This window comes from Pan paniscus, chromosome 20 (genome assembly GCF_029289425.2).
Source record: "Pan paniscus chromosome 20, NHGRI_mPanPan1-v2.0_pri, whole genome shotgun sequence".
NCBI lineage: Eukaryota > Metazoa > Chordata > Mammalia > Primates > Hominidae > Pan > Pan paniscus.
Window position 1 is genome coordinate 5043137 of NC_073269.2, and position 22972 is coordinate 5066108.

The following is a 22972-nucleotide window of genomic DNA, read 5'->3' on the forward strand; positions in this document are numbered from 1 at the left end:
ACCCAGGAGGAGGAGGTTGCAGTGAGCCGAGATTGCGCCACTGCCCTCCAGCCTGGGTGACAGAGCGAGACTCTTTCTCTCAAAAAAAAAAAAAAAAAAGAAAGTTTAGATTAGGACCAGAGTGAGGCCAGCTGAGTGGGAGGCTCTGCATGGTCAACAGACTGGTGGTAGGACAGGGCCAGGCCTGGGAGCCCCTCCTGGGTGGGCAGAGGCTGTGGGCAATGGAGGCAGAGATGCGGGACCCTCAAGGCCGGTGAGGGACAGAGGCCCGGGGTTCTTCAGCAACCCCTGTCAGGGAGCGAGAAGCTGATGTCCTCATCAGTTTGTATTCAAACGCTTCCAGCCATGGAAAGTCTCAGGGCAGGGCCAGCAGGGGCTTCAGCACTCCATGGGGGTTGGGAAGGACCCCAGCCCCTGGCCTGGCTCTTGTCGAGAAGGCTGGCATTCCCATTACACATGCACGTATACACACATGTACACAGGTATGTATACACACGTCTGTATGTATATCATTCTTAACAGCTTCATTAAAATACATTTCACACGCTACACAGTCTGGCTGCTTAAAGTATACAGCTCAGGCATTTTTAGTACACTGACAGGGTGTACTTTTTTTTTTTTTGAGACAGAGTCTCTCTGTCACATAGGCTGGAGTGCAGTGACGTAATCCCGGCTCACTGCAACCTCCGCCTCCCGGGTTCAAGTGGTTCTCCTGCCTCAGCCTCCTGAGCAGCTGAGATTACAGGCACGTGCCACCACGCCCGGCTAATTTTTGTGTTTTTAGTAGAGACGGGGTTTCACCATATTGACCAGGATGATCTCGATCTCTTGACCTTGTGATCCACCTGCCTTGGCCTCCCAAAGTGCTGGGATTACAGGTGTGAGCCACCACGCCCAGCAGAGTTGTGTATCTTTCACCACAATTGTAGAACATTTTCATCACCCCCAAAACAAGCCCTGTCCCCATTAGGCATCCCCTCCCGTCCCCCCCCCCCCAGCCCTCGGGGAGCCAGTCCCCTTCCTGTCTCTGGATCGGCAGGTCCTGGACATTTCGTAGACATGGGATCACACGCTGCGTGGCCTTCTGTGTCTGGCGTCTCTCACTGAGCGTGATGTCCTCAAGGTGCGTCCGCGCCATGGCCTGGGTCAGAGCCTCGCTCCTGTTCACGGCTGAGTCATGTCCCAGTGCGTGGACGGCCACATCGCGTTTACCCACACATCTGTGGATGGACACCCGGGTTGGTTTATCTGTGAATCTGTAGTTACCCCCGGAGATGGTTGGAGCTTGTGCTCTGTTCACACTGAGGAGTCCGGGTCCTACTTTACATAAGTGTAAGTCGTGACAGTGAGTTTCTTTAAAAAGAAGAGGCAGTGATCAGATGACAGGTGGCCCTGGGAGTGGCGGGAGTGTGAGAAGAGGGGGCCGGGATTGGGGGGACCTCTGGGTGGGGGCTTCCTCTGAAGATGGAAAGACCCTAATCGACTCCCTGGGACAGCAAGCGTTTATTGAGCACCTGCTGTATGCCTGGTGCCAGGGACATGGCAGGGACAAAAATGACACAGTTGCTGTCCTAGTGGGAAGACAAGATCACGCCTGTAATCCCAGCACTTTGGGAGGCTGAGGCGGGCGAACCACCTGAGGTCAGGAGTTCGAGACCAGCCTGGCCAACATGGTGAAACCCCGTCTCTACTAAAAATACGAAAATTAGCTGGGTGTGGTGGCATGTGCCTGTAAGGAGGCTGAGGCAGGAGAATCACTTGAACCCAGGAGGCGGAGGTTGCAGCGAGCCGAGATCGCGCCACCGCACTCCAGCCTGGGCAACAGAGGGAGACTTCATCTCAAAAAAAAGAAAAGAAAAGAAAAAGATAAGTAAAGTGATCCGGGTGGTGACGGCTGCAGGGGTGCCTGGGGCTGAAAATTAGGCCAGAAGAGGCCTAAATGAGGAGGTGACGTCTGCAGAAAGGCCTTGGGCCTGAGGCCCGGGGAGGTCTGGGTGACCGTGCACCAGGCAGCAGTGCAGCCAGCACAATGGCCCTGCAGTGGGAGCTCTGTGGGACGTCTCAGGAGTGTGGCTGGAGTGCAGTCGCGTGGGGAGGGACCATGGGGCCTCTGCAGCAGGGTTTGCCCTGAGACCCTGCTGAAAGCCAGAGAAGGCCCCGTTCACGCCTCACTGCCCCGTCTTCCCCTGAGGGCCCGGGCAGGGTCCCTTCCCACCCCAGGTTAATAGGCAACAGGTTTGCTTCTCTGCATCTGTGGCCTGCTTTGACCTCCGTCTTCTCCTCTCCCCCGGGGTGATGCCTCTCTGCCGTAACCCGTTTAGGGTTCTCGGTGCCCCAGAGACTGGGGTGGCCCTGGGGGCCTCCGTGCTGCATCCTGGGAGGGCTGGGAGGAGGTTCCTTCCTGGAAGGCTGCCTGGAGGAGGTGGCTGTGCTTGAGCTGATCTTGGCGGTGGAGAAGGGAAAGGGGAAGCTGGGAGCTGATGAAGGGTGAGGGGCTGACATTGGGGCTTGGACTCCGGGGCTTGGAGCAGGGCAGGGCGGTGGAGGAAGCAGGGCCGGGGGTGCCAGCGCTCAGGGGAGACACAGGCTCTGAGGACCGAGGATCACCGGGACTGGGAAGCAGCCGGGGACCAGACTCCCCGAACTCCATCCCCTGCCCGGTGGGGGAAGGGGCCCCCCTGCTCCCCCCGCACCCCACACCTCGCAGCCCCGCGTGACTCCCCCACCCCCCACAATGGCCAAGGTCACCGTCAGCTCTTTCCTTTCAATTAGCAGCAGGAATGTTCCCGGCGCTGGGCTCGGCGCCTGCCCGGGCAGGGACCCCCTCGTTCTGGCTGGAGCTGCCCGGGCGTGGGTTCTGGAAGGACGAGTGCGACGCCCCCATCCCACACACGCCCCTCCCGCCTCGGACAGGGCCCGCCCTGCTCGCTGGGTGACCTTGGCCGTTGCGTAACCTCTCTGGGCCCTTCCAACACCAACGCCCCGCACCGCGGAGGCCTCTGCGGGGCTCTCGTCGGGTTTGGGCCTCATGAACTCATCTCCTGGAGCAGGATTATCTCACGCGCTCCAGACGACGCCCTCGCCGGGCCCCGAGCCGCCCACACCGCCACACGCCGTAAAAAGCATCGCGGGGACGGGAGGCCTGTGCGCGCCGGGGTGGGCGTCGGGCGGGGGGCGTGGCGCTCCAGGGGCTCTGCGCGGCTGCCGGGAGCCAGGGAGGCTCGGAGACCCAGCACCTACCTGCCCCGGGACCCCCAGCAGCACCAGGACCGCCGCCGCCCTGAGCCTTTCCACGCCTTTGCCCGGGACTCAGCTCCTCCGCCCAGCATGTAAGACCTTTTGTGATCCGACCTCCGCTTCCTTCCGTGACCCCTGCGCCGGGGTCCTGGTCCCGGCCTCGCCGATCACACGGGAATGAGACTCCCCCGCGCCTGGCGGGCCCCGCCCGCAGGAGGATGAACGCCGGGAGAAGGCCGCCCTGCCCGGCCTCAGTTTCCCCGTCGGTGAAATGGGGCTGACCCGGCCGCAGGAGGGAGCGAGCGCTGGGGGAGGCGTTCTCGGTTTGTGGCCGTTTTGATCCGTGCGTCGTGGTCATATTTCGCTTGATTTTTCCGATCTGTGACGTGGAGCGCTCTGTCGGCCTGACCTTGGCTACCCGGCGTCGGGGGCGGGTCCACACCCCTCCCGGATGGAAGCCCCTTCCTGGGCGGGCGCCCCCCGGACGCCCAGACGGGGACCCCCCTCCCCTCCCCCAGCCGCAGCGCGGGGGAGAAATTCCCGACCCCTCCCGCCCGTCTAGGCCGCCCCAGGCCCGAAGCCTCGGCCCCCCCAACCCCCCCAAGCACAGGCCGGGGGCGGGAGATGCTGCGCCGGCCCCACCCCCGCGCGCCGGGCCTCGGCGTTGCCATGGGGACGGCGCGGTTGCCACGGCGACCGCCTCCCGCGGGCCCCTCCATCCATCACCGGGGCGGCGGCGCCCGGGCCTGGGGAGGGGCGAGGGGGGCGTCCGGGCCTGGGGAGGGGCGAGGGGGGCGCATCCTGCGTGTCCTGGGGAAAGGCGAGGGGGCTTCTGGGCCTGGGGAGAGGCGAGGGGGGCGCCGGGTCTGGGGAGGGGCGAGGGGGGCGCCGGGTCTGGGGAGGGGCGAGGGGGGCGCCGGGTCTGGGGAGGGGCGAGGGGGGCGCCGGGTCTGGGGAGGGGCGAGGGGGGCGCCTGTGACTGGGGGGGGCCAGGGGGGCGCGTCCTGGGGAGGGGCCTGCGCCCTGGGGCTGCTTCCCGCGCGTTCCCTGCCCGCCCGCCTGACATTCCCCCGCCCTGGCCGGCCGGGCAGGGACAGGCTGCTCCAGGACAGACACTACCGCCTTGTCTCCAGCCTGGGAGGCGGCCACACAGCCACACTCTGTCCCCGGGTCCGGTCTGAGCGGCCACCTGCCTGCCGGGTGGGGACCTGGGCAGGCGGCGACCAGCCTGATCCTGGGGCCCAGGAGTTCCGCCGTTTTGTGGACCTCCCGCCCCAGCTCTGCTCCCTCCGGGGTGGCCCCGAGCCCACTTAGAGCTAGAAACCAGGACTGTGGGGTGGCCCGGGGCTGGGCGGTTGTTGTTCCAATCTGGCTGTGCCCAGGGCCACGCTGTGCCCTCCCTGGACGTGGCTTCCAGCCATGGGAAGAGGGTGCCGGGCACGGGGAACCGTGTGTGAGAGGCCCTGGGGTAGGAGGCTTGGTGCATAGCCAGGGGGCCCTGCAGGAGTAGACCAACAGGGGGGAAGTGAAGGGGCCGACCTGGGGGTTCCTTTAAGGGCTGATGGGAGCCAGGGAGCCTCTAGAGCTGGAGAGGGACAGGGTCTGATTAATTATTATTATTATTATTATTATTATTATTATTATTATTGTTATTTTGAGATAGGGTTTCACTCTGTCCCCCAGGCTGGAGTGCGGTGGCACGATCTCGGCTCACTGCAACCTCCACCTCCCGGGTTCAAGTGATCCTCCTGCCTCAGCCTCCCAAGTAGCTGGGATTACAGGCGCCCACCACCACCCCCAGCTAATTTTTGTATTTTTATAGAGACTGGGTTTTGCCTTGTTGGCCAGGATGGTCTCAAACTCCTAACCTCAAGTGACCTGCCCACCTTGGCCTCCCGAAGTGCTAGGATTACAGGCATGAGCCACCGTGCCTGGCCTTCTTTTTTTAATTTAAAAAAATTTTTTTGTTTGTTTGTTTTGTTTTTTGAGACAGAGTTTCTCTCTTGTTGCCCAGGCTGGAGTGCAATGGTATGATCTCGGCTCACCGCGACTTCTGCCTCCCAGGTTCAAGTGATTCTCCTGCCTCAGCCTCCTGAGTAGCTGGGATTACAGGCATGTGCCACCATGCCTGGCTAATTTTTGTATTTTTAGTAGAGATGGGGTTTCTCCATGTTAGTCAGGCTGGTCTCAAACTCCTGACCTCAGGTGATCCACCCGCCTTGGCCTCCCAAAGTGCTGGGATTCCAGGCGTGAGCCACTGCACCTGGCCCATTTTTTAAAATTTTCATTTTTTTAATGTATATTTTTTGAGATGGAGTCTCGCTCTGTCGCCCAGGCTGGAGTGCAGTGGCGCGATCTCGGCTCACTGCAAGCTCCGCCTTCCGGGTTCACGCCATTCTTCTGCCTCAGCCTCCCGAGTAGCTGGGACTACAGGCACCCGCCACCACGCCGGGCTAATTTTTTGTGTTTTTAGTAGAGACGAGGTTTCACCGTGTTAGCCAGCATGGTCTCGATCTCCTGACCTCGTGATCCGCCCACCTTGGCCTCCCAAAGTGCTGGGATTACAGGCGTGAGCCAGCGCGCCCGGCCTTAAATTTTTATTTTTGAGACAAAGTCTTGCTCTGTCACCTAGGCTGGAGACAGTGGCACAATCACAGCTCGACCCAGCCTCAACCTCCTGGATTCAAGTGATCCTCCCACCTCAGCCTCCCAAGTAGCTGGGACCACAGGGACATACCACCACACCTGGCTTTTTATTTAGTTAGTTAGTTAGTTAGTTAGTTAGTTTTGTAGAGACAGGCTCTTGCTATGTTGCCCAGGCTGGTCTCGAACTCCTGGGCTCGAGCGATCCACTGGCCTTCACCTCCCAAAATGCTGGAATTACAGGCTTGAGCCACCACACCTGGCCTAGGGTCTGATTCGCTTTTTGAGAAGCTGCCTCTGGCTGGCGGGTGGAGAGGGAGCTGTGAGGGGGCAGGGAGTTGGCAGGGAACACTAGAGGCCTGGGCTAGGGTAGGGAACTTGGGGTAGGCAGGAAGCGAGGGCCCGGGCCTCGAGGGAACGCACAGTGGATGGTTCACTGCCTGCATCACCCGTTGCTGGGGCTGACCCAGAACTCCAGCTGAGCTGGCTATTCAGGAAGGGCCCCCAAGCCAGAAAGCTGGATCAAGCCTTTCCTGAACCTCACCCGGTGAAGGCAGCTGAACCCAGCCTCCCTGAGGAGGGAGAAGGGAAAGCCACAGAGGGCACAGCTGGTGTTCCCGGGCCCCTGGGAGGCACCGGGAAGGGTAGGTGTCACCTGCCAGGAAGGGAGGAGCCGGTGGGGTCACCTCTGGGGCATGGGAGCCGGACAACTTCACAGGCCTCAGCAGGGCCAGGAAACCGAACCTGAGTGGGGTGGGCAGGCGGGGCGCCTCGGGCTCCAGGGAGGTCTTGACCCGGAGCAGCCTCCCAGGCGGGGCTGGGGGTGAGCCAGTGCCCTGTGCAGTTTCATTTTCTCTGCTGAACTGGGGGAGGGGATGGGGGCACAAGGGGGACGTCATAGGAGGCCTTAGAGCTGTAGGCATCTGTGCCTCCGTGTTTGCGTGGATGGGGAAACTGAGGCCCAGAGAGGCGCGAGGGCTCTTTGGAGGCAGGGCTGGCTCCGGTCCCTGACACCAGGCTGAGAGGGCTAGGGGTGGCGGCAGACACGAAGGGCGGGCTGTAATTTCAGTCTCTGGGAAGATAAGATGTTGGGGGTCGGGGGAATCTGTCTCCCACCCCCTCACCCCTGGTTCCCGCCAGGCCCTGCCTGTCAGCCTGGGCCTCCCCCTGTTGATGCCGCCCAGAGCCCTGGCATTGTTCGGGACGTGAGACCGATTCTCCAGAAATCCCCTACTTGAGTTTGGGACACCCACCGCCAACCCCCACCGTCCTCTCCCTGCCTCGCTGCAACAGCCTTGGAAGCCTGAGGGTCGTTGGGAAGGTCAAGGCCAAGCTCAGCCCCAGTCTAGGGCTCGGTGCTCCTTGCGTTTTTGTTTTTGTTTTGTTTTGTTTTGTTTTGTTTTGTTTTTGACGGAGTCTCGCTTTGTTGCCCTGGCTGGAGTGCAGCGGCGTGATCTCTGCTCACTGCAACCTCCGCCTCCTGGGTTCAATCAATTCTCCTGCCTCAGCTCCTCAAGTAGCTGGTTTTACAGGTGCCTGCCATCATGCTCAGCTAATTTTTGTATTTTTTGGTAGAGACGGGGTTTTACCGTCTCTGTTGGCCAGGCTGGTCTCGAAGTTCTGGCCTCAGGTAATCCACTCGCATTGGCCTCCCAGAGCGCTGGGATTACAGGCGTGAGCCACCGCGCCCGGCCTGCTTTTTGCATTTTACTAAGCACCTACTACGTGCAGCTTTCTGAGGGCCCACAGACCAGGGAGGGGAGGGGTTGGGTGGCAAAGCTCTTCTTCTAGCAGGTGGGAGGGGAAGCGAGAAAGCAGTGGGGTGGGGGTGCCCTGAACTCTGTGTGGACCACGGGCTGCAGACAGATGAGGAGAGGGGCTCTGCACCAGCTTCTGGAGCTGCAGGGCGAGGTTGCTGTGGGGAGGTCAGAGAACCACAGAATTCCTCGGTTCTTTCCTGGGCGAGTGAGCGTGCGGTGGGTGCCTGGTGGGGGTGGTGAGGGCTTCGGTTTCTGGACCTCCTTCCCACACCACAAAGGGCCCTGTATCTTTGAAGCCAGAAGCCCAATCCCTTCAGGTGTATCCGGTAACAGTGGTATTCATTCGTTCATTTATTGTTTGTTTGTTTGTTTGTTTGAAGTGGAGTCTTGCTCTGTTGCCCAGGCTGGAGTGCAGTGGCGCGATCTCGGCTCATGCAACCTCTGCCTCCTGGGTTCAAACCATTCTCCTGTCTCAGCCTCCAAGTAGCTGGGATTACAGGTGCCCACCACCACGCCTGGCTAATTTTTGTATTTTTAGTAGAGATGGGGATTTCACCATGTTGGGCAGGCTGGTCTAGAACTCCTGACCTCAGGTGATCCTCCCACCTCAGCCTCCCAAAGTGCTGGGATTACAAGCGTGAGCCACTGCGCCCGGCCATTCATTCATTTTTGAGACAGTCTCATGCTGCTGCCCAGGCTGGAGTAGGGTGGTGGGGTCACAGCTCACTGCCCCCTGGACCTCCCAGGCTCAAGCAGTCCTCCCACCTTAGCCTCCCGAGTAGCTGGGACTACAGGCGCACACCACCACACCTTGATAGTATTTTTTATTTTTATTTTTGGTAGAGATGGGGTCTTAACTAGATTGCCTAGGCTGGTCTCGAACTCCTGGGCTGGAGTAATCCTCCCACCTCGGCCTCCCAAAGTGCTAAAATTATAGGCGTGAGCAGCCGTGGTTTTGCTTTTGTTTTGTTTTGCGACAGGGTCTCACTCTGTTGCCCAGGCTGGAGGGCAGTGGCACGATCTCGGCTCACTGCAGCCTCAACCTCCCGGGTTCAAGCGATTCTCCCACCTCAGCCTTCTGAGTAGTTGGGAGCAATTCTCGTGCCTCAGCCTCCACGCCCAGCTAATTTTTGTATTTCTTGGTGGAGACAAGGTTTTGCCATGTTGGCCAGGCTGGTCTCGAACTCCTGACCTCAAGTGATCCGCCTGCCTCAGCTGCCCCGATATTTGTTAAGCGCCTACCGCATACCAGCCCTGGGAGGTGAGGCTACAGCTGCACTGGATGGGCTGTTTTCAAAAGACAATGATTGGGCCCGGCGCGGTGGCTCAGGCCTGTAATCCCAGCACTTTGGGAGGCCAAGGCGGGCGGATCACCTGAGGTCAGGAGTTTGAGACCAGCCTGGCCAACATGGTGAAACCCCCGTCTCTACTAAAAGATAAAAAAATTAGCCGGGCGTGGTGGCAGGCACCTGTCATCCCAGCTACTCAGGAGGCTGAGGCAGGAGAATCGCTTGAACCCAGGAGGCGGAGGCTGCAGTGAGCTGAGATCCTGCCACTGCACTCCAGTCTGGGAGACAGCAAGACTCCATCTCAAAAAACAAACAAAACCACAATGATTGGATAAGAGCGAGTCTGGGGTTGAATCCGGACTTGGATCCTTTGCTGTGCGTCCTTGGGAGGCTCGTCTCCCTCTCTGGGCTTTTGCAAGCCCAGGCTTGGGAGGTGGGGCTGGTGGGTCTTTCATCCTCTGTTTGCCCCTCCTGGGGCTGCAGAGTAGGTCTTGGTGGGCAGGAGGGTGCAGAGAGGACTGTCCTGATCTGTCTTATGGTCTGGGCCAGGAGGTGATACACTTCCTTCTTCCCGAAACACCCTTCTCTGGCCTTTGATGCCTGGTGAACTCCTATGTATCCTTGGTGGCCCTGCCTCAATGTCCCCTTCTCCCCAAACCCTTCCTGGTCGCTAGGCAGAGCCTCGTCCCCTCCTGTCCTGGCTTCCTTGGCCGCTGAGGGGGCAGGGAGGGCCCCACTTTACAGAAGGGGAAACTGGGGTTCAGAGAGGAAATCCCTTGCCCTGGTCACCCCTAGGGGAAGAGGCAGAGCTGGGATTTGAACCGCGTCTGACAGACAGCAGGGCTCAGTGAACCGGAGCTTGACCTTATCTCCCTCCCGCAGGGTCCTGGCGGCAGAGACCACGTCCCAGCAAGAGCGGCTGCAGGCCATCGCGGTGAGTTTCCGCCGCCCCGCAGACGGTGTGGTCGGGGTGGGGAAGTGGGGGGAACTGGGGTCTCGGGCCCCGGGCCTGTCCTAGGACCTGGAACCAGGGCATGGTGGGTGGTGAGTTATCTGCTTGGGAAACTTGGATCCTGCTGACCCGCAGAGAATGGAAGTGGAGACCCCCTGAGTCGGCAGCTCCTGGACCCCCGGCCTTGCTCTGCCTGATGGGTCGGCGGGGAAACTGAGGCTGGCATTCCCTGGAACCCTGCCCTCGTCCTGCAGGAAAATAAACTTTGGTGATGGGAGCACAGATGTGCTTTGGTGCCATCTTGGTGGCCTCTGGCCCAAGAAGGCCCTCTTGGTGTCCGCAGACCCCTCTCTGTGACCCGACCCTCCTGTGACGTGGCCCGATTCCCGGGTTCAAGTGACTCTCCTGCCTCAGCCTCTCGAGTAGCTGGGATTACGAGTGACCGCCACCACGCTGGGCTAATTGTTGTATTTTTAGTAGAGTTGGGGTTTCACCATGTTGGCCAGGCTGGTCTCGAACTCCTGAACTCAAGTGATCCTCCCGCCTTGGCCTCCCAAAGTGCTGGGATTACAGGCGTGAGCCACCGTGCCCGGCCAGTCATTGATTTTCGAGACAGGGTATTGCGCTGCTGTCCCAGGCTGGAGTACAGTGGTGCGATCCGCTGTCACCTGGAAGCCAGTGGGCCACGCGGATCCCCGGACGGAGGAAGCAGGATCGGGCTGGGCAGAGCCTTGCGTGGGGGTGGGGGGGTCTCCGGGACCCCCACGCCCATCCCTGACCCCACCCGGCCCTCCCCACAGGAGAAGCGGAAGCGGCAGGCGGAGATCGAGAACAAGCGCCGGCAGCTGGAGGATGAGCGGAGGCAGCTGCAGCACCTGAAGGTACGAGTGGGGCAGGGACCCAGGGTCAGGGAGTGCAGGCGGCTGTGAGGCGGAGGCGACCCAGCCCCGGACTCCTGCCCAACCCTGACCCTGACCCCAATCCCAACCCTGACCCTGACCCTGCCTCCAGCCCTGACCCTGAACCCAACCCTGACCCTGACCCCAACCTGACCCTGACCCCGACCCTGACCCCAAACCCGACCCTGACCCCAAACCTGATCCCAGCCTCCAACCCTGACCCTGACCTTGATCCTAAACCTCACCCTGCCTCCAGCCCTGACCCTGACCCCGACCCTGACCCCAACCTGACCCTGACTCCCACCCTGACCCCAACCCTGACCCTGATCCCGACCCTGACCCCGACCCCGACCCTGACCCCAACCTGACCCTGACCCCGACCCTGACCCTGATCTCAGTTCTGACTCTGACCCTGACCTGACCCCAACCTCAATCCTGACCCTGACCTTGACTCTGACCCAGACCCTGACCCCAACCTCGATGGTGATTCTGACCTCAGCACTGATCCCAACCATAACCCTGACCCCAACCTTGGTCCTGCCTCAACCCCGACCCTGATCCTGACCCTGACCCTGACCTCAGTCTTAAGTCTTAACCCTGGCCCTGGTCCTGCCCACGACTCTGACCTGGACCCCTGCTGCTCAGTCCAAGGCACTGCGGGAGCGCTGGCTGCTGGAGGGGACGCCGTCCTCGGCCTCAGAGGGGGATGAGGACCTGAGGAGGCAGATGCAGGACGACGAGCAGAAGACACGGCTGCTGGAGGACTCGGTGTCCAGGTGGGGGCTGCAGCGTGGGTGCCACTGGGCTGGGTGGGGCCTCGGGGGCCGCTGGCTCCCGGGAGGGTGTGGGCTGGGAAGAGTCGTCAGTGTGCTTTGAGGGAGATGCGTGGACCGGGCAGGCCAGGACCCAACATGCTTTGAGGGGGACGCAGGACGGGACAGATCAGGTTGGGGCATCCACCTAGGTCTGGGGCAGCTTGCTGGGGGCAGAGGCTGGCTGCGTGGCCTCAGGCAGGGAGATACCCCTTTCCCTTCCCACCGCCCTCGTTTGAGCCAGCGAGGGACGTGGCGTCGAGCTCCTGGGTCCCTGGAGCTGGCCAGCGAGGGACGTGACGTCGAGCTCGTGGGTCCCTGGAGCTGGGTGTTGCCGGCATTGGCCTCCCTGGGGGCTTCCTGGCGCCAGCCCAGCTGGCGGGCAAGCGCTCCCATGGTTCGAACGGGATGGATGCAGAGCAGCTGGGCCCGCAGGAAGCTCGGGCGGGGGCAGGAAGGGGACAGGATGGGGAAAGTGACAATCCCTGTGGGGGCTGGGACCAAAGGCCTGGAGTTTCCGGCGGGCGGGAGGCCCAGGCTGTGCTCGGGGGCAGCAGGGTCAGGGTGGAGGGAAGTGACGACCAAGATTCCAAATGTCTGCCCTGGCCAGGGAAGGGGCCCAGAGGCGGGAGGCCGGCCGGATCACAGGGACCTCGCAGGCCCTGCCCAGACGCTGGGTTCTGACCCCGTGGGGGCCCCTCCCTGCCCAGTTCTGCCCATTTGCTTTGAAGAAAGCACGTTGGGGTGTTCGGGATGGACTTCCCTCCTGGGCAGGGCGTGTAAAGGCATGGACAGGCCGGGTGCGGTGGTTCACACCCCTGATCCCAGCACTTTGGGAAGCCGAGGCGGGAGGATCACTTGAGATCAGAGGTTCGAGACCAACCTGACCAACATCGTGAAACCCCATCTTTACTAAAAATACAAAAATTAGCCTGGTGTGGTGGTGCCCAGCCTGTAATCCCAGCTACTCCGGAGGCTGAGGCAGAAGAAGGCCAGGCGCGGTGGCTCAAGCCTGTAATCCCAGCACTTTGGAGGCCGAGGTGGGTGGATCACGAGGTCAGGAGATCGAGACCATCCTGGCTAACACAGTGAAACCCCGTCTCTACTAAAAATACAAAAAAATTAGCCAGGCGTGGTGGCGGGCACCTGTAGTCCCAGCTACTCATGAGACTGAGGCAGGAGAATGGCGTGAACCCGGGAGGCGGAGCTTGCAGTGAGCCGAGATTCGCTGCTGCACTCTAGCCTGGGCGACAGAGTGAGACTCGGTCTCAAAAAATAAATAAATAAATAAAAATAAAGGCATGGACATGCTGGGCGTGGGTGGGGCTCACACCTCTAATCCCAGCACTTTGGGAGGCCGAGGCGGGAGGATCACCTGAGGTCAGAGATTTGAGACCAGCCTGGCCAAGATGGCGAAACCCAGTCTCTACTAAAAATGCAAAAATTAGGTGGATTAGTGGCGGGCGCCTGTAATCCCAGCTACTGGGGAGGCTGAGGTAGGAGAATTGCTTGAACCCGGGAGGCGGAGGTTTCAGTGAGCCGAGATCAAGCCACTGCACTCCAGCCTGGGGGACAGAGCGAGAATCTGTCTAAAAAAGGAAGGTATGGACAGGGTGGGGCAGTTCTGATGGGTTTGGGGCCTTGGAATGAGCTGAGTGTTACCCACTCCCTGGGCCTCAGTTTCCTCACCTGTGACCCAGGGAGGCAAAAATCCCACGGTGCGTCTTTTTTTTTTTTTTTTTTTTTTGAGAAGGAGTCTCGCTCTGTCGCCCAGGCTGGAATGCGGTGGCGCGATCTCAGCTCACTGCAAGCTCCGCCTCCCGGGTTCACGCCATTCTCCTGCCTCAGCCTTCCGAGTAGCTGGGATTACAGGTGCCCGCCACGCCTGGCTAATTTTGCATTTTTAGTAGAGACGGGGTTTCACCATGTTGGTTAGGCTGGTCTCAAACTCCCAACCTCAGCTGATCCGCCCGCCTCTGCCTTCCAAAGTGCTGGGATTACAGGTGTGAGCCACCGCGCCTGGCCCCACTGTGCATCTTAATTCCAGCAAACATTAAGCACCAGCTGTGTCCCTGGGCTGGACGGGATGTTCAGACAGAGGTGGGGCTGAGACGGGCCTGGCCCTGTCTGCAGAGAGGTGGATGGTCAGACACCTGGGCGAAGGCAGTGGGAGTTACTGGCCATGGGGGCTGGGCACACTGGTGTTCTTTTCACGCGGCCCTAGTGGGCACAGGCTCAGGCCCCTCGATGGAGGGTGAAGACCTGGCTTGAGGCCTAGTTTGCTTTCAGAGGCCTCAGCTTCACCCCTCCCCAGGGCAGCCTGCTTCTCAGGTGCTGAAACTGAGCTGCTCTGGGTCTCCACTACCCACCTTCTGCCTGCTCAGGGGCTCTGCCCAGGCACCTCCTGCAGGAAGCCCTCCAGGCTGACTGTGGGCTCCCAGACACCTCCTGCAGGAAGCCCTCCAGGCGGACTGTGGGCTGGACCCCTCTTCTGGTTGGGGGGGACACAAGTCTGGCTCTGTGTCCAACCTGTCAGCCTGGGCCCACCTTGTTAGACTTACGCACTCAGCCCTCGTCTGTCCTGTCCTCAGGCTGAGGCTGAGCTGCCGTGAATGTCGCCCGCCCTTGCCAAACCCCGGGGCTGGGATTTCATATCCCGGTTTTGTTTTCCTGGATCTGTTTGTCCCGTTATCTTCTAATACTTGGAAAGTGACATGGTTTTTCCAGTTTCCCTGGTGAGATAAAGTTTCCTGTTAAAATACGCAAATTTGAGCGGGAAAGGAGAGTTCATTTGATACAGACAGTGACATAAACAGCGCAGGCCAGGGGTCAGGGGACACAGGGAGTCAGCCCTGGTTTGGATCCCGCCTCTGCTACCTGCTGGCCATGTGGCTTTTGCACTCCGTGCCTCAGTTTCCCCCATCATGAAAGAGCACGATGCCTCTTGGGGCTGCCTGGGAGCCTTAAATTCAGAGAGCTAGGCCGAGTGCGGTGGGTCACGCCTGTAATCCCAGCACTTTGGGAGGATGAGGCGGGCAGATCACCTGAGGTCGGGAGTTCAAGACCAGCCTGGCCAACATGGTGAAATCCCGTCTCTGCTAAAAATACAAAAAATTAGCTGGGTGTGGTGGTGGGCGCCTGCAATCCCAGCTACTCGAGACCCTGAGGCAGGAGGATCACTTGAACCCGGGAGGTGGAGGTTGCAGCGAGCCAAGATCACGCCATTGCACTCCAGCCTGGGCAACAAGAGCGAGAATCTGTCTCAAAAAAAAGACATTGGGGAGCTGTCATACAGAAGGTGCCCAGAGCCCCACCGGGGATGCAGGAGTCACCCTCACACGCACACCCTCTCCCCAGGTTGGAGAAGGAAATTGAGGTGCTGGAGCGTGGAGACTCTGCCCCAGCCGCTGCCAAGGAGAACGCGGCGGCCCCGAGCCCCGTCCGGGCCCCAGCCCCGAGTCCAGCCAAGGAGGAGCGCAAGACAGAGGTGGTGATGAATTCACAGCAGGTAAGGGGGTGACTGGGGGGAGCGGATCCCCAGGCATCCACTCCCGCTGGCCCCAGAGCGAGGCCCCAGCCCTTCCATGTCAGCGTAGCTGAGGGGACAGGCACAGACTAGAGCCAGGCACTTGATTTCCAGCTCACCGGAGCCACTTCCCAGCTGTGTGAGCCGGGACACGTGGTTTCGCCTTGCTGGGCCTCGGTTTTCCCATCTGTAAGATGGGGGAGTAATCAGAGCAGCCACCGCTGGGGGCATCAGAAGGACTCAGGGAAGCAGGAGACCCACCTGGGGGCATCAGAAGGACTCAGGGAAGCAGGAGACCCACCTGGGGGCATCAGAAGGGCTCAGGGAAGCAGGAGACCCGCCTGGGGGCATCAGAAGGGCTCAGGGAGCAGCAGGAGACCCGCCTGGGGGCGTCAGAAGGGCTCAGGGAGCAGCAGGAGACCCGGTGCTGGTGGGTGTGGTCATAGTGTTTTTTTGCTTTTGTTGTTTTTTGAGACTCGTTCTGTTGCCCAGGCTGGAGTGTAGTGGTACAGTCTGCAACCTCCACCTCCCAGGTTCAAGCAATTCTCCTGCCTCAGCCTCCCAAGTAGCTGGGACTACAGGCGCCTGCCACCATACCTGGCTAATTTTTTTGTATTTTTAGTAGAGATGAGGTTTCCCCATGTTGGCCAGGCTGGTCCCAAACTCCTGACCTCAGGTGATCCACCCACCTCGGCCTCCCAAATTGCTGGGATTACACGCATGAGTCACCTTACTTGGCCTGGTTATTTTGTTTCTGTGTTTGTTTTTGACACAGGGTCTCACTCTGTCACCCAGGCCAGCCAGAGTGCAGTGGCACAATCACAGCTCACTGCAGCCTCGACTTCCCCAGCTCCAGCGATCCTCCTGCCTCAGCCTCCCGAGTAGCTGGGACCACAGGCACGCACCACCACGCCCGGCTAATTTCTGTATTTTTGGTCTCACTCTGCTGTCCAGGCTGGGGTTGTCATGGTTTCTATCGATCACCTGCATCTGTTTCATGTGGCTGAGGCTCCCGAAAGCCCTTCTCGTGGGAACAGTATCCCCGTTTGATGGAAGTAAAAATCGCAGCCCACAGAGGAAGAGAGGCTGGCTCAAGGCCACACAGCTGAGTGGTCCTTAGTGGAGTCGGCTGTTAATTCTGGCATCTGCCATCTAAGCCAGACGATGTTAAAACCAGACCCTTGGCCGGGCTTAGTGGCTCACGCCTGTAATCGCAGCACTTTGGGAGGCCGAGGCAGGCACATCATTTGAGGTCAGGAGTTCAAGACCAGCCTGACCAACATGATAAAACCCCATATCTACTAAAAATACAAAAATTAACCAGATGTCATGGCCGGCACCTGTAATCTCAGCTGCTCGGGAGGCTGAGGCTGAGAATCACTTGTACCCAGGGGGCAGAGGTTGCAGTGAGCTGAGATCACGCCACTACACTCCAGCCTGGGAGACAGAGCAAGATTCTTTCTTAAAAAAAAACCTGGTTCTGGGCACAGTCCTGGACCTCACTGAGCTCACGTCAGGTGGGAAGATGGCGTGAATTGGGGACCACCCAGGGAAGGTGGTCAGGCCGAAGAGGTGGGAAGCCCAGGGCGCTGTGGAATCCCCAAGGAAGTGCCTCATTCATGGGAGGGCTGGGCAGGCGACCTGGAGGACGTGGGTTTCGTGGGAGGGCTGGGCAGGCAACCTGGAGGACGTGGGGTGGTTTTTTTGTGTTTTTTTTTTTTTTTTGAGACAGAGTTTCACTCTTGTTACCCAGGCTGGAGTGCAATGGCACGATTTCAGCAACCTCTACCTCCCGGGTTCAAGTGATTCTCCTGCCTTAGTCTCCTAAGTATCTGGGATTACAGGCGCCCGCCACCACGCCCAGCTAATCTTGTATTTTTAGTAGAGACAGGGTTTGGCCATGTTGGTCAGGCTGGTCTCGAACTCCTGACCTCAGGTGATCCGCCCGCCTCGGCCTCCCAAAGTGCTGGGATTAGAGGCATGAGCCACCGTGCCCAGCCAAGGAAGTGGGTTTTGAAGGTTGAATAGGAGTTCTCCAGGTGCTTTTCCCTGAAGGTTGTTTGAGCATGGACTAGTGCTGGCATGGGAGACTCAGCAATACACATGCACGGCCCCTGCCTTCCTGACGGGCACACCCAATGACGTGATGAGGGAAGAGTGCACTGAGGGAGCATCAGACACCACAGCCCTGAGACAGGAGTGTGTCCCAGAAACAGCAAGAAGACCAGGGATGCCAGGGCACAGTTCAGGGAGAGGGGCCTGTGTGCAGGGTCTGACCATGCAGGGCAGAACGGGCTCAGACAGGAGACACTAGACCCTGAGCCTCGCACAGTGGCTCCCAGGAGGCCAAGGCAGGAGGATCGCTTGAGAGCAGGAGTGGATGAGACTGGAGGGGCACGGAGGAGCCGGCTGGATTCAGGGCGACCTGCGGGAGCCGCTGATGCGGGGGTATGTGGGGAGGGAGGGAAGAAATGAGATGGACCGGACGTGGTGGCTCAGCCTGTAATCCTGGCACTTTGGGAGGCCGAGGTGGGCGGATCACCTGAGGTCAGGGGATCGAAACCAGCCTGGCCAACATGGAGAAACCCCGTCTCTACTAAAAATACAAAATTAGCCAGGTGCGATGACGCAGGCCTGTAACCCCAGCTACTGGGGAGGCTGAGGCACGAGAATCGCTTGAACCCAGGAGGCAGAGGTTGCAGTGAGCCAAGATTGCCCCATTGCACTCCGGCCTGGGCGACAAGAGCGAAACTCCGTCTCAAAAAAAATTAAAAAGAAAGATGACCTCTGTGTTTCTGGCCAGAGTCCCAAGAGGATAGGATGAGAAGCGGGTGCGTATGACGTCACCCACTGTGCCATGCCCTCCCCAGGCTCCTGACCCTATGGCTCCCCTTCCTCTTCCCGGGGATGCTGACGCCCCTGACCCTTCTCTCTTCTTTCTTGCAGACGCCGGTGGGCACGCCCAAAGGTAGGACTTCTGGAAGGAACTCGTGGGGCCTCGGCGCACTCTGGTGGCCAGAGAGGGGATGGCAGGGCGGGGAGTGAAGCTACAAAGTTGCTCGGTGCCTCACGCCTGTGATCCCAGCACTTTGGGAGGCCGAGGCGGGTAGATCTCCTGAGGTCAGGAGTTCGAGACCAGCCTGACCAACATGGCGAAACTCAGTGTCTACTGAAAAAATGCAAAGACAATCAGCCGGGTGTGGTGGCTCATGCCTGTAATCCCAGCACTTTGGGAGGCTGAGGCAGGAGGATCGCTTGAGCCCAGGAGTTCAAGAGCATGCTGGGCAACACAGGGAGACCCTGTCTCTGCCAAACATAAAAAAATTAGCCACCGGCCAGGCCCAGTGGTTCAGGCCTGTAACCCCAGCGCTCTGGGAGGTTGAGACAGGTGGATCCCTTGAGGTCAGGAGTTCAAGACCAGCCTGGCCAACATAGTGAAACCCCATCTCTACTAAAAATTCAAAAAAATTAGCCGGGTGTGCTGCGCACCTGTAGTCCCAGCTGCTCGGGAGGCTGAGGTGGGAGGATCACTTGAGCCCAGGAGGTTGAGCTGTGATCGCACCACTGCACCCCAGCCTGGGCGACAGAGCGAGACCCTGTCTGTAAACTGCATTTCACGGAACGTGTCCGCTTCTGTATCGATAGCGGGACAGCCACCAGCCGGGATTGACACTGGCGTCTGAAGTGCTTCTGGCCTGGTTTGTCGTGTGTTAATTATTCATAAGGAGAGTGTCTCCTTGTCTTACTGTAGAATTAAAAATTAATCATTAAAAAATCCAGACAGGCCTCTCAGGGATTTTGTGAAAATCACTGGGCTGAGGATGAGGAATGAACTGTGAGGCTGCCTGTGGGATTTTCTAGGGGTCTCGGTGGGGGTCCAGGTGCCTGTGTCTATGCGGGGTCTGTGTGTCTGGCGGCCTGTGTCTGGGGGCGCAGGTGCCTGTGTCCTGGTGTCTGGGTGGGGTCTGTGTGTCTGAGGGCCCAGGTGCCTGTGTCTGTGTCTGGGGGCCTGTGTCTTGGGGCCCAGGTGCCTGTGTTTGGGTGTCTCGGTGGGGTCTGTGTGTCTGGGGGCCCAGGTGCTTGTCTGGATGTCTGGGGGCCCACAGGTGCCTGTGTTTGGGTGTCTCGGTGGGGTCTGTGTGTCTGGGGGCCCAGGTGCTTGTCTGGATGTCTGGGGGCCCACAGGTGCCTGTGTCCGGGTGTCTGGGTGGGATCTGTGTGTCTGAGGGCCCAGGTGCCTGTCTGGATGTCTGGGGGCCCAGGTTCCTGTGTCTGGGTGTCTGAGTGGGATCTGTGTGTCTGAGGGCCCAGGTGCCTGTCTGGATGTCTGGGGGCCCAGGTTCCTGTGTCTGGGTGTCTCGGTGGGATCTGTGTGTCTGAGGGCCCAGGTGCCTGTCTGGGTGTCTGGGGGCCCAGGTGCCTGTGTCCGGGTATCTGGGTGGGATCTGTGTGTCTGAGGGCCCAGGTGCCTGTCTGGATGTCTGGGGGCCCAGGTTCCTGTGTCTGGGTGTCTGGGTGGGATCTGTGTGTCTGAGGGCCCAGGTGCCTGTCTGGGTGTCTAGGGGCCCACAGGTGCCTGTGTCCGGGTGTCTGGGTGGGATCTGTGTATCTGAGGGCCCAGGTGCCTGTGTCTGGATGTCTGGGTGGGATCTGTGTGTCTGAGGGCCCAGGTGCCTGTCTGGATGTCTGAGGGCCCAGGTTCCTGTGTCTGGGTGTCTGGGTGGGATCTGTGTGTCTGAGGGCCCAGGTGCCTGTCTGGGTGTCTGGGGGCCCAGGTACCTGTGTCCGGGTGTCTGGGTGCGATCTGTGTGTCTGAGGGCCCAGGTGCCTGTGTCTGGATGTCTGGGTGGGATCTGTGTGTCTGAGGGCCCAGGTGCCTGTCTGGGTGTCTGGGGGCCCAGGTACCTGTGTCCGGGTGTCTGGGTGCGATCTGTGTGTCTGAGGGCCCAGGTGCCTGTCTGGGTGTCTGGAGGCCCACAGGTGCCTGTGTCCGGGTGTCTGGGTGGGATCTGTGTGTCTGAGGGCCCAGGTGCCTGTCTGGGTGTCTGGGGGCCCACAGGTGCCTGTGTCCGGGTGTCTGGGTGGGATCTGTGTATCTGAGGGCCCAGGTGCCTGTCTGGGGGCCCAGGTTCCTGTGTCTGGGTGGGGTCTGGGTGTCAAAGGCCCAGGTGCTTGTCTGGATGTCTGGGGGCCCACAAGTGCCTGTGTCCGGGTGTCTGGGTGCGATCTGTGTGTCTGAGGGCCCAGGTGCCTGTCTGGGTGTCTGGAGGCCCACAGGTGCCTGTGTCCGGGTGTCTGGGTGGGATCTGTGTGTCTGAGGGCCCAGGTGCCTGTCTGGGTGTCTGGGGGCCCACAGGTGCCTGTGTCCGGGTGTCTGGGTGGGATCTGTGTATCTGAGGGCCCAGGTGCCTGTCTGGGGGCCCAGGTTCCTGTGTCTGGGTGGGGTCTGGGTGTCAAAGGCCCAGGTGCTTGTCTGGATGTCTGGGGGCCCACAAGTGCCTGTGTCCGGGTGTCTGGGTGGGATCTGTGTATCTGAGGGCCCAGGTGCCTGTCTGGGGGCCCAGGTTCCTGTGTCTGGGTGGGGTCTGGGTGTCAAAGGCCCAGGTGCATGTGGGAGTCCGGATGCACTTCTGTGAAGGGGCGTTGGGCTGTCTGGGGGGTACATGTGACCTCTCCTCTGACCCCCATCTCTCTCTCCGCTTCCGCCTCCCGTGCAGACAAGCGAGTCTCCAACACGCCCCTGAGGACGGTTGATGGCTCCCCCATGATGAAGGCAGGTGGGTTGGCCCCCAGGCTCCCCATGATGAAGGCAGGTGGGTTGGCCCCCAGGCTCTGGGCCCCAGATCCAGCCGCTGTCAGGGACCAAGTCTCGGTCTGGGGGGCCGGGTGGGGCGGGGGCGACACCGACCTGCTCTCCGCAGCGTCTGACGGGGCCGTGGTTATGGGGGTGGCAGCTGGACCGAGGCCGAGGCTCCGAGCCTGGGGTGGGGGCCCCCTCTGCTTTGTTGCCCTGGTCCCACGCCGGCCCACGCTTCCCTGAGAAGACGGGCCCCACGCATGGCGGCTCTAACCGACGCGACCTCACGGCTTTCATCCCACCCTAACCTCACGGCTCCCTCCTGGGGCCCGCGGGGGGTGGCGCTCACGCCTGAACACGCTCGCTGCAAATCTTACCTGCTCCGGTCCTCAGGCAGTAGGACTGGCTGCCCCGGGAGAAAGTGGGCGCCCCGTCCCTGGAGGCAACCAAGCCAGGTCCCCAGCACCGCTGCGCTTCCGAGAAGCAGGGGAAGGTGGGGGTTGACGCTGAGTGCCACGCGGTGCTCAAGTCAGCCTCGAACCCCTCGTCTGCCGCCTTGAATTTCTCCGCCTGCCAGAGGGGTGGGACCTCGGTACGCCATCCTGGGGCCCGGCACAGGACAGGAGCCCAATAATGAGAAATCGTCGCAGTCGGCAAAACCACTGCTATGTGAGTGAGCTGGAACAGCACAGAAATAAGGCAGAGGGCCGGGCGTGGAGCTCACACCTGTAACCCACCCCAGCACTTTGGGAGGCCGAGGCAGGCGGATCGCCTGAGGTCAGGAGTTTGAAACCAGCCTGGCCAACATGGTGAAACCCCATCTCTACTAAAATACAAAAATTAGCCGGGCATGGTGGTGCACGCCTGTAATCCCAGCTACTCGGGACACTGAGGCAGGAGAATCGCTTGAACCTGGGAGGCGGAGTTTGTAGTGAGCCAAGGTCGTGCCACTGCACTCCAGCCTGGGCGACAAGAGCAAGACTCCGTCTCAGAAAAAGCAGCAAGGCAGGGAGGTGAAGAAGGACTCTGGGGAGGCTGCCCGGGACGGGACAGGGCTGGAAGGAAGGAGAGCCACCCGGAGGCCCAGGTCTCCAGCACGGTCCAGGGTGGGGGTTGCCCCAGGATGCGGCAGACAGAGGCATTTGTCAGAGCAGGTGGTGCCTGTGGGCCTCTGTGCCAGTGAGACCAGCCCTGGCAGACACCGAGGCCCAGGTCCCCCGCTGATCCCCGTGGCCACTGACTTTGTGCAGTGCGCAACCTGCTCAACAGTGTGGGCAGCTCTGGACTAGCTGCCTGGGGTGGAGGGCTGAGGCTGTGCAGACCTATAGAGTTGAAAAACAGTCGTCCCTTCACCCAAAATGCCTTTCAAGCGCCTGCTGCGTGCCAGGCATTGGGGGAGAGGGTATTCTAATGAGGGCCACAACCTCTACTACGGTAGAAAAGTGAGGCCAAGGAGGTTGAGCTGGAGGAAGGAGAATTTGAACCAGAGGGCTCAGGGGAGGGGAGCGTTCAACGTAAGAGGTGACGTCTGAGCAAAGACCCAGAGGTGCTGAGGGAGCAAGGCATGCAGCTATCTGGAGGAAGGTGTCCAAGGCACGCAGCTATCTGGAGGAAGGTGTCCAAGGCACGCAGCTATCTGGAGGAAGGTGTCCAAGGCACGCAGCTATCTGGGGAAAGGTGTTCCAGGCATGCAGCTATCTGGGGAAAGGTGTTCCAGGCAGAGGGCACGGCCAGTGCAAAGGCCCCGGGGCAGGACTGTGCCTGGGGTGTTGGAGGAACGGCCAGGAGATCCGTGTGGCTGGAGCAGCGTGAGGAGGGGGAGAGGGCGGAGGGGAGATGATGGAGAGATTGTTGAGGGCCCTGTGGCGGGGCGGGAGGGGACGTGGGCTTTTCCCTGGAGGGAGGCGGGAACCATGGGGGGCTGCAGGCAAAGCCGGGACCGCCCCGACTCTGTGCTCACCCACGCCCTCTGGTGACTGCAGGGAGAACAGACCGCGGACGGTGCCAGGTGGAGGGGACAGGGCTGCTGGGGGAGGAGGCTGGGATGGGCCATGGAG

At 60.4% G+C, this 22972-nt stretch overlaps 1 protein-coding gene and 1 long non-coding RNA gene across 7 annotated transcripts in view; one reads left to right on the top strand and one right to left on the bottom strand.

The window, feature by feature from the left end:
- The window catches only part of PALM (paralemmin), a 40806-nt gene that overhangs the window by 7460 nt on the left and 10374 nt on the right, over window positions 1-22972 (top strand). For 3 of the 6 annotated variants that reach the window (XM_034946238.3, XM_034946240.3, XM_055104305.2), the window contains exons 2-7: window positions 9812-9863; window positions 10682-10762; window positions 11426-11556; window positions 14950-15100; window positions 18065-18086; window positions 20836-20895. In XM_034946238.3, coding sequence (XP_034802129.1) covers window positions 9812-9863; window positions 10682-10762; window positions 11426-11556; window positions 14950-15100; window positions 18065-18086; window positions 20836-20895 — 497 coding nt within the window. Of the gene's footprint in view, window positions 1-2781; window positions 3330-6505; window positions 6525-9811; window positions 9864-10681; window positions 10763-11425; window positions 11557-14949; window positions 15101-18064; window positions 18087-20835; window positions 20932-22972 lie in introns of those variants that run through there. The other 3 variants (XM_034946239.3, XM_063600713.1, XM_057300744.2) reach the window with 3 other exon arrangements.
- On the bottom strand, window positions 476-3559 carry LOC129394830 (uncharacterized). Its single transcript, XR_008622174.2, has 2 exons — window positions 3241-3559; window positions 476-1220 (listed from the first exon to the last, which is right to left on the bottom strand). It is a non-coding gene; the product is annotated as an uncharacterized LOC129394830 (long non-coding RNA).